Source organism: Ailuropoda melanoleuca, chromosome 10 (genome assembly GCF_002007445.2).
Source record: "Ailuropoda melanoleuca isolate Jingjing chromosome 10, ASM200744v2, whole genome shotgun sequence".
Taxonomy (NCBI): domain Eukaryota; kingdom Metazoa; phylum Chordata; class Mammalia; order Carnivora; family Ursidae; genus Ailuropoda; species Ailuropoda melanoleuca.
This window is the reverse complement of record NC_048227.1, coordinates 17,469,052-17,482,567: the sequence shown is the minus strand read 5'-3', so window position 1 is coordinate 17,482,567 and position 13,516 is coordinate 17,469,052. Positions and strand designations below refer to the sequence as shown.

Sequence of the window (13,516 nt, the reverse complement as noted above, 5' to 3'; positions counted from 1 at the left end):
AAACCTCTTAGACTATGTCTAGAACCCAAAGATTTTCTCTTTTTTTTCTAAAAATTTTATAGTTTTACAATTTATATTAAGGTCTATGACCCATTTTGAGTTAATTTTTATACAAGGCATGGAGTTTAGATCAAGATTGATTTTTTTTCTTTTGTCTCTGAATGTCCAATAGTTCCAGCACCATTTGCTGAAAAGGCTACTCCCCCATCCACTTAACGGATTTGCATATTTGTCAAATATCAGTTAGGCCTCTGTGTGTGGGTCTATTTCTAGGTCCCTTGTTCTGTCCATTGATCTCTGTGTATCCCTCCACCCATACCACACAGCCTAGACTACTGTAACTATTTATTAAGTCTTGAAATTGGATAGAATGATTCCTCCCACTTTTAGTCTTCTTTTTCAAAATTGTTTTAGCTATTCTAGTTCCTTTACCTTTCCTAGTAAATTCTAGAATAATCTTGTCTATACCTACAAGAAATCTTGATGAGATTTTAATAGGAATTGCATGAAACCTGTATATCAGCTTGAGGAGAACTGGCGTCTTTACCACAAACATGGTTTATCTATTTATTTCGATCTTCTTTGATTTCTCCCATTGGCATTTTGTGGTTTTGAGCATGCAAGTCCTACAGGTGTTTTTTTGTTAGATTTATGACAAAGTGTTTCACTTTTTAAGGTGCAAACAGTATTGTATTTTTAGTTTTGTTGTCCAACTGTTCAATGTTAGTTTATAGAAATATAACTGATTGGGGCACCGGGGCGCCTGGGTGGCTCAGTCAGTTGAGCACCTGACTCTTGGTTTCGGCTTAGGCCATGATCTCAGGATCTTGAGACAGAGCCCCCATCGGGCTCCACGCTCAGTGGCATGTCTGCTTGAGATTCTCTTCCGCTTCCTCTCCCTCTGCCCTTCCCCTGCCTGTGCTCTCTCTCTCTCTCAAATAAATAAATAAATCTTTTTAAAAAATTGATTGGGTGGCTCAGTTGGTTGAGCATCTGACTCCTGGTTTCAGGCTCCATGTTCAGTGGAGAGTGTGCTGGAAGATTCTCTGCCCCTCCCCCCACTCACACACACTCACACGCTCTGTAAAATCAATAAATCTTAAAAAAAAAAAGAAATGTAATTGATTTCTGTGGTTTTTCTCTTGTATACCAAGACTGTACTGAACTCGTCTATTAGGTCTAGGCATTTTTTGGTAGATCTCTTGGATTTTTCTACATAGACCGTCATGTCATCTGCAAATAAGTATGGCTTAGTTGTTCCTTTCCAATCTGTATGCCTCTGGTTTACTTTCCATGCTTTACTGTACGAGCGAGAACTTCCAGCACTGGGCTGAGGAAGAGTGGTGTTCCCAGTCTTAAGGGGAAACTTCTAGTCATGCTACCCCCTGCTGGGGGTAGGGGTCCTGGCTCCGCATGTGACCGCCACTGCCACTCTTGGGTGGGTGGGACTTGTTACTGTTCCAGCAAAGTGACCCTCCCGGCTCCCTACTCTGCTCTCACCGCAGCCGGTGAGGGGCCTCATGACAGCCTGGTGAGGTGAATCTAAGCTTGGCATGAGTGGGGGGTCAAACCACAACTGTTGGTTTATTTGTGGTTTGTTATCTGTGATGTAGGACTATCGAGAGCAGTTATTGCTGTTTCCTGTCTTGGTAGGCTGCCCCTTTCCTGGTCTTTCGGCTACAGAAAGCAGACTTTTGGTAGGGTGTGTGTGTGTGTGTGCGCACACGCACACGTGCCTTTGGCAGTGCTGGGTTGCTGACTTCTTCATTTCCAAAGTGGAATGCACTAGAAAAAGTACTCACCAACGTGCTGTCTCTTGGCCCCAGTCCAGCCTACTGCCTTCTACCTTTCAGCATCTGCTTATGCTTGCTTTATGTCTCATGTTCTAGGATTTCAGTTGTACTTAGCAGGAGGAATAGGGAGAAGTATGTCTACTCCGTCTCCCCAAAAGCGGTAGCCCCAATTATTTGGTTTTTGATGGTCTTCCCACCCATTCCAAACTTCAGCTTCCCGGAAACAGGAGCTTTGTTTTGTTCACTGCTATGTCCTTAGCACCCAGAACAGTGCCTGGCACACAGCAGATGCTCAGTAAATATTTGGAGAATGAAGAAATACAGATACGATAAAAACAGGCTGAACAGACAGATATAAAAACACTGTATTGGTTTTGTGGTTGGGGGGCTCAGGCTTACATCCACAAGTCTCCCTCCTCCCTGCTGTGCCTCATGCCAGCACCCCTCTGGGCCCCCAAACAGGGCACAGTTTGCAAACCCCGGGCTCGAACACCTGCTGGGGTTTGCAGCTTGCACTTCTGAGCGGGTGCAGTGAGGTACGTGGGTGGCTGGCCTGGTTTTTGGAGCCAAGAGCAGAGTGGACACTGTGGGGAGGAAAGGGGAGGGTGACAGGTTAGACAGAGAGGCTGTCAACTGCTTTGTCCTCTGGGAGCTGCAGGGCAGGGCAGGGGGTGCTGGGGACAGATCCAGAAATGCACAGACCCCACCTTGCAATCCACCACAGGCCCTGCTTGGTGGGAAGACTGTTACCTGACCCCCAAGGGGGGCAGCCCTCATCCTCATTCAGGACAGATGCACAGAGAGTCACGATGCAGGACAGGACACAAATGATCAGTCCAGGCCATGCCCAGTGCCCCAGAGCTGATGGGAGCAGGAGCTGACAATGGCAGGTTCTGGAGGCCCAGCTAGCTAGTCCAGCATGGCCAGCAGGCACCCTCGGGCAGCCACGCCTCTCCTTCCCCTCCCTGGTCTTAGAGGGAGGGGAGGAGGCCTGAGCCCCCTGCCTTGGGGGACATGAGAAAGAGCAAGAGCTTCCTGCTTCCTGCTGACCACTCAGACTCTCAGCAGTGACATCAGCAAACACACCCTCTCCAGGGGCTCTTTGGGGCCAAGGTCCTTCTGTGGTCACAGCAGCAGAACCCCCCACCCTTAAGGGATCGATCTGCTGAAAGGCCAGCTAAGGCCTGCAGAGAGGACAGGGCAGCCGAGGGTCCCGAGAGAGGGAAGAGCCTAGCCTTCTGTTTCCACAGGGTTGTGGAAACTGGAAGGGGGCAAAGGGAAGAAGGGAGGGTAGCAGTGAGGCCATCAACTTCACACAGATGGGGTCTCAGAGGCAAACAGAGAGGCACCACCCCCCTCGGTACTGACCCAACCTGCTACTGTTTGCTGTGTGACCTGTGCCAAACCGCTTAACCTCTCTGGGCTTCTAGCTCTTATAAAGCTATGACTCCATGATGCTCTCCTACCCCTCAGGATTGGGGGTTTGCTATGTGTGTTGTGGTCGGAGGGGCCCTTTTTTAAATCTTTCTCCATTTTGCTCAAATTCAAAACAGAAGGACAAAGTGACTAGCTTTCCACGTTCCTGTCATCACCAGAAAATCTGCCATGCTGACCTTCCACGCAGGGGTCACAACTCAAATTCCTGCAGGGTCTGGTGGATGATAATGTGGGGAAAATACAGGGCAATAGGGTGTGGTGGGGACAGGGGTGACCTGGAAAGCATGTGCCCCATCTAAAGGGGCAGCCACCCTCCACTCCAGCTCCTGGTGTCATGTGGCAAGGCCAGTTCGGCAAGGACACAGCTTCTCACGGTCAAGAGAAGCCCCAAACTCGGATTTTTAAGATGTTAAAAACAAATACATCTTTTTTTTCAACACTGTATTTTTTAATAGGTATAGATTTTTATAGATTTTTGTGTGTGTGTGTGAGAGAGAGGGTGAGCACGAGCAGAGGGGAGGGCAGAGGAAGAGGGAGAAGCAGACTCCCTGCTGAGCAAGGAGCCCGACAATTCAGGGCTCGATTCCAGGACCCTGGGATCATGATCTGAGCCAAAGGCAGATGCTTAACCAACTGAGCCGCCCAGGCACCCAAATACATCTTTTATCTAACACCATGGCAGGCCACACAAAACATCTAGGGGCTGCGTTCAGCCGCGGGCTGCATGCAGTTTGCTAACTGTGCGACCTGGGCCTTTGCTCTTTCTGAGGCTGTGTCCTGGTCCCTGACCTGGGCATGGTAGCCCCTCCGTGGGAGTTAGCACGGCAAGACCAGACAGCTCGCGGAGCTGAGACACAGAGCTGGAGCGGGGGGCAGGGAAGGCAGGCAGGAGGGCCAGAGGGGCCCCGGGCTCAGAGGAGGATGGGGTTCTGAGGCTTAGGGTCAAAGCGGGGAGTCAGGCAGGGACGGGAGGGCACGGCCAGGGCAGGTGGAGGCCAGAGCACAGACAGCAAGGGGCTGCCTGCACACCCACCGGGTGTCATCACCTGGCCATTCGGGGCACGTGCCCCCTAGCAAGTGAGAGCAGCATTACCAAAGGCTCAATGTCACTGTCACCACTTAGAATGACTGCCACTTAGGAGCACTTACTGTGTACCAAGCGCTTTAAGAGCTTGGTCCACGTAGTCCCTCCAACAACCCTATGACACACGCATGACCGTTACCTGCTCTACGGATGGATACGCCAAGAGGCTGGGTTGCTTGCCTCTAACAGCAACATTCGTGGAGCACATCCTCTGTGCTAAGCACCTCACACGCATCGCTTCACAAGGTCCTCATCGTAGCTCCTCCCCAGAGATGCCCCGCCCCGAGCCTCACCTCCTCAGGCTCACGCTTTGTGCGGCCCCTTCGCCTTGAATCCGGCCCCATCACTTGCTCTTGACCAACAGAACGCACCAGAAGTGACAGTGTGACTCCTGAGGCAAGGTCATAAAATAAACTTGTAGCTTCTGCTCGGATCGCTTGGAATGCATGCTCCCCGTAGGAAGCCGCTCCCGCTGACAGCCTAGCTGAGCCCCCAGCCCCAGCCAGCATCCCCCAGCCCATGCTGGGAGGGGCCAGCTTGGACGTCCTGCCCGGCCACGCCCCAGAGGGTGCCACATCCCACTGCAGCGTCGTGGAAGACCCTGACAAGGACAACCTAGCCAAGCCCGGTCAACCCACTAAACCGTAAGAGACAATACCACATTTGTATTTGAGGCTGCTGTGGTCCAAATGAAGAGAAACCCGACGCACTGCTCGCAAGAGCCCCATGAGTAGACTCAGGCCATCCCCATTTTACAAATGAAGATACTGAGGCCCCGGGAGGCTGAGTGACCTGGTGTGAGCCCGCAGCTGGCGAGCGTCAGACTGGGGGTCTGCTCCCAAGCTGATTCCTCCGGCCTCACCCACACCTCCATGCCGCCGGCCCACAGCGGCCCAGCCATGCGTGTCCGGGTAAGGTTTGAGCCAGGCTGTCTGATTCCCAATCAAGGAACCTTCCCCTTCCTGTGCAGGCGTCCCTCCCAGCAGCTGGTGCCCAACATCAGCTGGGCGTCTCCGATTCCCTGACCTCCCAAGCCCCCACGGCCTGTCTTGCTCTGCTGGGCAGGGAGACAGAGGCCAGCGCTGTCTGGCCTCAAAGCTGGTCTCCTCTCTGGTGCCTGGGGGTGGGGACAGGGGCGGCGCAGGGGCCAGAATTTTGACAAATGGCCTCACACATATTAAACAAGAGAAATGACACTGCACAGCCCTGGCGAGGCCCCAAAAGCAAGGGATGAAAAATGGGGCTGATCCATCTCGCAGGCCTCAGTGACAAGAAACGGATCAGCCCTAATAGGGGCCGCACATTGGGCCCTGGCCTTAAATAAGTCAGATGAGAATGAGGCCAGTCCAAAGGGAGGAGAGGAGCAGAGGAGCAGGGCTGGAGGCCCAGCTTTCAGAGAAAGAAAGGTTCCCATGGCCGACGCCAGCAGGCTGGGTTTTAGACGCTGAGTGCCAGGGTGGAGAGCTAGAGGCTTCTAGAGAGGCCTGTGGGAGGAGGGGGCTCCAAATCCTACAGCCACTTAAGGCTGTGGGACCTTGGGTGAGTGACCCAACCTATCTGAGCCCTGGTTTTCACACTTGCAACACAGGGTTTTGCATGTATTAATTTCATACCAGTAACGGCAATATAAGAAGGGCTGGTGTCTGGGGCGCCTGGGTGGCTCAGTCAGTTAAGCGCTGGACTCTTGATTTCGGCTCAGGTCATGATCTCAGGATCATGAGATCAAGCCCCACATCGGGCTCTGCACTGGCACTCAGCGTGAGTCTGCTTGAGATTCTCTCTCTCCCTCTTCCTCTGCCCTTCCCCCAGCTTGTGTGCTCTCTAAATAAATAAATAAAATCCTTTAAAAAGAAAGGGCTGATGTTTAAGAGCACTTATGTGTCAAACAGGGTGCTAAGCACATCTACCAACTGTCTTTGTATCACCCCATTCTCAGAGAGGCACAATACAGAGGTTGAGGGTGTGGGCTCTGAGGCCAGACCGCCGGGGTTCAGATCCCCGCTCAGCTTCTCAGCATCCAGATAGCCTGATGGGTGACTTAAGTTCCCTGTGCCTCGGTTTCCTCTCCACAAAGTATCCCCCCATAGAATTGTGACAATGACGACACACCAGGGCTCGATATACAGCAGAGATTTTACACACGTGCTCAACACTCAAAAATGTTCATTCCTTTCCCTTGTCCCCTTCTCTAGCTCAGATGACCAGCTTCCAAGGTCAAGGCTCAGGCAGGAACTGTGAGAGGACGGGAAGCATTGGGTAAAAGGGAGCCGGAGCCTCAGCTGGTTTCCCTGCAGTGCTTCCACTTCGAGGGATCAGGGATGGTGTTGGAGGGTCCAGGTCCCTTTAAGGCACATGCCTTTGCAGGGGCGGGGCCAAGCAGAGAGTGGGAAGGGGCGCAAATCAGCAGGAGTCCCCACTGCTCTGAAAGGGGGTCTTTCTGAGCTGGAGCCCTTCCTGCTCCACTCTGACCATCTTCCTCCAAAGTCTCTGTACCTGCCGTCCCCCCCGCCCAGCACCCAACTTATTCCCTCCTCCACTAGTCCACCTGACCACATTCTCCCCAGAGGACCCTCCCTGCCCAGAGCTGGGTCCGCAACCCCTTCTCTGTGCTGCCACACCCGTCTGCGAACCCCCCATAGCCACATGATAGCTTGTTTACTTGTCTCAATTGTCTGTTACAACAGTGTCTTGGCCACTGCTGTGTCCCCAGTACCTAGGAGAGTGGCTGTCCCCAAGTAATCATTCGGTAAATGCGTATAAAATGACAGTGTATAAATGTCCCCAGCCGCCAGAAGCAGAACTGCGGACCAGAAGACCCTGGACATCTGCTGTCGCCGTCTTTCCAGCACGCATTCCTTCTTCTGATAACCCCACTCCACCCCCAATTTTCCACTGGGGGACCTCTCCTCCTCCTCTCTTTGTCCAAGGGTTTGGGTGGGTCTGACTCAGGCCAGACCAATTAGAGCAGTCCAGTCTCCTCAGGGTCTAAATCGTTGGTCCTGGGCTGGACACATGAATTAAGCTAATCCAGTGAAAGCCATAACCAGGATGTTGGCTGGAAATATTGGGAAGAGGCCCCATCTTTCTGCTGGTGTTGCTACCTTTGTAAAATGTAAGCCTAGACCTGAGCTTGGTGACCATCTTTGCTTAGGGAAAAGCTGCTTGTGAATGCAGCCAACGAACACAAAGGAACAGAGGCAGGAAAGTGGAAAGGGGAGATTGAGTAACCTACTGATGAATCACCTGATCACCTGGTTCCAGCCATGCCTGAAGCAGACATTCTGGCAGCTCACCCAGCATCCATTCTACCCGCTCACCATTTGTGAGTTTTTGGCTCATTCCTCGCTCCAGAGGTGAGTGTGGGCAAGCTGAACCAATAAGCTCATGACATTCCCTTAGCTATGGTGACGATTCAGGAGAGAGAAAATGACCTAAGTTGGGTCCATCAGAGGGAGGCTTGGGACTTTAGTCAATGTCAGGAAAGAAAAGCCCTTTCTTCCCCCGTATGTGAAGGAAGAAGCACCAGCCTCAGGAGCAGTTTTCTCACCACCAGGAGGGAAGCCCAGCCAGGGACAGGGTTATTAACGTGTGCAGATGATCACAGAGGAGGAGCAGTCCGTCCTGATGACATCAGAGACCCTGGATCAAACGCACCCTGAAGTCCACAACACAGCTGCACCTGCCACTTACAGGAACCAACATATTTCCATATTGCTTGGAGAGACGTGGATGGATTTTTCTGTTACGACCCAAAGCACCCTAGCCGATCCACCTGGACTTTTCTGTTACCTGAATGAATACACAACCGTGTTTACTTACACATGGAGTCTAGTGCTGATCCTGTCTTTCTTTTGCCCACCCAGCCTATCAGACTTCCCAGGGCCCCCACGACTTGCCAGCTTCCATCTCCACCTTCCAGAGCGGCCTGTGTGGCAGGGTGGGCAGACTTTCTCTGTAAAGGGCCAGGTAGTAAATATTTTAGGCTTTGTGGGCCATTGAGTGTCGGTCACAAGCACAGCTCTGCTGTTGTAGTGGGAAAGCAGCCACAGACAACATGCAAACGTTAAGTGTGGCTCTGTCCCAGTAAAACTTGATTTATGGACGCTGAAATTTGAATTTTGCATAATTTTCACACATCACAAGATGTTATTCTTCTTTTGGTTTATTTTCCAGCATTTCAACATGTAAAAACCATCCTTAAGTTGAGGGCTGTGTAAAAACAGGTGGTGGGTCTGATTTGGCCCATGGGCCACAGTCTGCCAACCCCAGCTCTAGGGTCTCAAAGTGCCTTTGGACTCTGGGCTAGCTCCCTTTGCCTTCTTCTGCCCTTCGCCCCCCAGCGGGGCCGAGCTGCTGCAGCACGCCTGAAGGTCAAAGCCACTTACCAGAAGGACCACCCGTAGTCCCAGGAGTGGGGTCTCCAGTCTTCAGGGCCGAGGCTCACAGTGACCTGGAACACTTGCGTGTACATCATGTGTGCTACCATTCCCAGGAGGCCTGCGGGGGGAGCAGAACAAGGGGTCAGGAAGCCAGGTGGGGCTCTGTGCCCCTTTGCCCCATGGGCCTGTTAGTGTTGGGGGACAGCACGGAAGGAGAAGGGCCTTCGGCAGGACCAGAGCAGGGAAGCCAGAGGGTGGTGCTTTTCTAAGCTAGCCAAGGAGCTTCAGCTCAAGCGAGAGGGCAAAAGGCAGGCCTGGGGAAATTAAACAAGGGAGACAGAGTCAGATCTGGACACCGATGGGCAAACTTTTTCTGTTAAGTACCAAATAAGTAGATACTTTAGGCTCTGTGGTCCATGCGGTCTCTGTTGCAACTCATTCTCTACTGCTGCAGCACGCAAGAGCCGAAGACAATACATAAATGAGTCTGGCTGTGTACCAATAAAACTTTATTTACAAAAACAAGCACTGGGCCGGATTTAGTCCGTGGGCTATAGTTTGCTGATGCCTATGTTAGAAGGTCATTTTGGAGAAGCAGCCTAGAGGGTATTTTTCAAACTGCAGGTCTGGACTCACTAGACTGGTGGGTCATGAAATCACCTTCACTGATGGCCAGCAGTAAAATAAAAAAAAAAAAAAAAAAAAAAGCAACAAGAACGGAATGAAATAGAATAGACATATCGGATACCATCAAGTGTAGCAAGAGTGAATATCGTTTTGTGAAACTTTCCAGTTCTATGCATACATCTGTGTGTGTGGACTGAAACATGAAATGCTTTTCTGTGGCTCACGATCAAAAATCTTTTGTGCCCACTGGCTGGGAAAACTTGGATTCCCAGGGATCTGAGCGGAAATCCTCTTCCACCACGTTTTTGCCATGTAGCCCTGGGGAAAGCTTCACTCTCTGAGCTTCATTCAAATCCCTGAACCCTAACATGAGGACTGTGATGGGTAAGGCGAAGGGTGGGTGAACGAGGCAAGGCAGCCTCAGTGTCGGTGCCTACGGGGCATGTAATCGTTACAGCTAGCAGGATTATTACAAGCCTGGGGGCATTTCTCTGTGTGGGCCATGGTGTCTGGAGCCCTCACAAACCTACCCTTATGATAGAGTGATACAGTATTGAGGAGGGAAGGGGTAGATAACAAGAAAGGAAAACAATCATGCTTGTGCATCTGCTGTGAGCCAAGCACTCTGTGTTACTTTTCATAACAACCCTCTAAAGTATCATGAAGTACCATGATCAGGACTATGTACTGTTGTTCAGGTTGCCCACTGCACATCTCCATAGGGTCCATTCACAATGCAGTCTATGTGCATGTCCATCCCTGGAGTTGAAGCAGAACCATGCCTGCAAGGCTGTATATGGCAGCCCTGAGTATCATTATTCCCATTTCACAGGTGAGAAAACAGAAGCCTGGAGTGGTAAATTCTGTCCCTGGTCACGAAAGGAGTCAATGGCATTGCTGTGACTGGTGCCTAGATCCAAATGCCCTCAACTCCCGGGTTTCTCCCATGCTGCCCAGCGAGCGTCTGTCCTCCCCTGGTTGCCCGATCACCCTCTCCCCTCTTCTCGAAGAGGAGACAAGAGGAAAGATGGAGGTAAGGGGAGGAGAGGTGGAGGTTAAGCAGAGATGGAAGTAAAGAGGGAGCAGGGCTCTGCGTCCTGGAACCCAGTGTGGGGAGTGGAGGGAGGGGGCCATCCTGCGTTCCCATAGTGTGAAGACAAATGTTTAACAACTGGTTCTCCAGAGGGAAAAGAAAAGCCCTGATTCGTAGCATTTGCCCTGTTCCACGGTGCAACAACTCCCACTATGGCCAATTTCAAGCTACCAATGTGATGTCTCTGAAAGCAGCACAGAGCAGAGCAGAGGTGTGCGCAGTTGGGGCTCATGAGCTGGCGCCAGCAGGCTCCAGCACACCTCTGGGTCTCACTTCGGTTGCTGGACCCGCCCGACGGAGACCAAGGACGCAGAGCGCCCCATGGACACTTCTCGCTATACCTGGACCGCAGATGCGAGCTGGTGGGGAGCACCTGAGTCAGGAAATTCAGGGAGGAAATCCAGGCACCATGACAGGTGCTGAGGCCACCTTGGGAGCCTTGTAAAGGGCCGCCCTCCCCCAGGCTGTCTCTGCCCGGCCCGAGGACTGCATCCTTAGTTGTGCCCTGGCCGATGGTGCAGAACTGTCCTGGGCTGTCACACCCAACACAACACCCTCTCTGCTCCTCTCTGCCCTGGCTCAGTGTATTAGAAGAAGAACAGTGAGCCACATGGACATCTTTTTCTTTACTTGACACCGTTCTGGGTGAACTTGCCAAGAGGTACATAACAGATATACCTTATTCTTTGGAACCGATGCATATGATTCCTTAATAACGAATACCATGTTTTATTTATCCAATCAATTGATGGTTATATTAAGTTATTTCCAGCATTTTGCTCCACGAGCAACGCTGCAGTGAACACCTTTCTGCAAGTCTTTTTGTGCTTACGAGCAAGTATTTCTCCAGAGGGAATAATAAGAATTACCGGCTCATAAAGCCTATGCATTTGAAATTTGAGCCCATGTCGGGGAATCGCTCTCCTGCGTGGTAGCCCCATCTTGTGCTTCTGCCAGCTGTCTGGGCGTCCTTACCCAAATCTTCACCAACACCGGAGATTCCAACACATGAAATATCGTGCCCCTTGCAGGACGCAGAATGACACTTCAACGTCATTTTAAGTTTTCTGTTTCCCTCATTACTAGTGAGCTGGGGCGTTTTTCACGTGTTCATTGACCATCCCTACCTCTGTCTCCACAGTGCCTGTCTGCATCCTTTGTCAATTTTTTCTTTTTTCAAAAAAAATACCTTCCCTTATAATTGGTAGGCATTCTTTATGTATTCTGGATACTAATCCTGTCTGTCGCATAGACCACCGAGGGTTTACTGCTTGCCTTTTCCCACGTACTGAGCATCTTTCTGTTTTTTAATTAATAGAGTTTACTTTTTAGAGCAGTTTGAGGTTTACGGAAAAAGTGAGGGGAACTTACAGAGAGTTCCTCTGTGCCCGAGGTCGCCACCCCCCCCCAGTTTCCCATATGATTAATATCTGGCATTAGTGCAATACATTTGTTACAATTGACAAACCAAAACTGATCCAGTCTGATTAACTAAATCCTTGGCTTACATTAAGTTTCGCTCTTTGTGTTGTAAATTCTATGGATTTTAATAAATGTATGATGACATGTAGCCACCCTTACCATGTCGGCTATTTTCACAGCCCTGAAAATCCCCTGTGCTCCACCTACTCATCCCTCCCCCCAACCCCCTGACAAACACTGATCTTTTTACTGCCTTCATAGTTTTGCCTTTTCCAGAATGATATATAGTCGGAATCATACAGTGTGTAGCCTTCTCAGGTCGGCTTTTCTCCCTTAGCAATATGCAGGTAAGTTTCCTCCACGTCTCCTCATGGCTTTCTAGTGCTGAATGATGTTCCACTGTCTGGACACATCACAGGTCACTCACCTGTGGGCCATCTACCTGCTGAAGGACATCTTGGTTGCTTCCAAGTTTTGGCAATTGTGGATAAAGCCGCTTTCGTCATACACTTTGATATTGGATATTATCAAATTTACCAGTCTTTTCCTTTTCGGTTTTCCCTTCCTGTGCCTACTTTTAGAAAAGCAGCACCGCAGGGGTACCTGGGGGGGCTCAATCATTTAAACTTCTGCTTTCGGCTCAGGTCGTGATCTCTAGGTCCTGGGATCGAACTCTGTGTCATCGGGCTCCTGGCTCTGTGAGAAGTCTGCTTCTCCCTCTCCCTCCGCCCTTCCCNTTTTAAATGACACTTACACTCCAAGACGCACATGTATATGAGTCCGTGTCCTAATGTCACTCTGTTCCAATGTCAATGTCACACTGTTTTTGTCCTCATAACTCACAGTAGAGTCCGTTAGCTGGGAGGACAAGCCTCCCCTCCTAGCTGCCCAGTGCTCATTTCGCCTGAAATTGCTGCCCTACCCAGGAGCCTTGTGCCTTTCGTGGGGTCCTGACCCCTTCCCTAGCCCCCCAGTCCCTTTCTAGGGGAGGGAGCTTGCTCTCCAAACACTCTGCTATTCTAACTTCTTCAGTTCCTTCTGTACTACGCCAGTCCGGATGCTCTCCAAGTTCTGTGACTTCTGGGTGCCTTGGTTTTCTCATCTATAAAATGGGGACATTAGTAGACATAGGTATTCTAATGAGCATCTACTAAAGAAGGAGAACTTTCATGAGAACAACCCCTCCTTGTGTTAGGGCAGTGGGGACATAATGAAAACTCCTAGCTAGACCCAGAAGCCAGACCCAGCCTGTTGGCAGAATAATTAATTTTCCAAATTGTTAGCTTGAAAAAGCATCGATTTCTCAATCGAATTCCATTTACTCCCAAATATGAAAGGCCGTGCTTTAAGAAAATGACAATTCACTCGAAGATAGGCCGGTGAGAGTCTCTGATTGCATTTTGAAGACTCTCCTTTAAAAATCCGACCCTGGCCCGTATTTCTGGAAGCGTGTCTGTTCTGCAAAGGGAGGTCCATGGTAGCATCTGTCGTACAAACCCTCCGCAGAAGGAATTGTTTCCAGCTCCTCTGAGTGAAAAAGTGACTTTCTGCGGAGTTACTGCACTTCCTGAATTAGCATCAACTAAATGAATGAGGTTTTCCTGCTCTGGGACTGCTGCTTCCCGGCGGCAAGGAAACTTATGGCTGTAAACCTCATTTTCCAACTCCTGACGCCACAGAC

At 50.7% G+C, this 13,516-nt stretch overlaps 1 protein-coding gene across 3 annotated transcripts in view; it reads right to left on the bottom strand.

Annotated features, from left to right (window-relative positions):
* GSG1L (GSG1 like) overlaps positions 1-13,516 on the bottom strand; it is a 174,672-nt gene that overhangs the window by 41,284 nt on the left and 119,872 nt on the right. For all 3 annotated transcript variants that reach the window (XM_002926591.4, XM_034670209.1, XM_034670210.1), the window contains one exon: positions 8,700-8,811. In XM_002926591.4, coding sequence (XP_002926637.1) covers positions 8,700-8,811 — 112 coding nt within the window. The remainder of the gene's footprint in view (positions 1-8,699; positions 8,812-13,516) is intronic.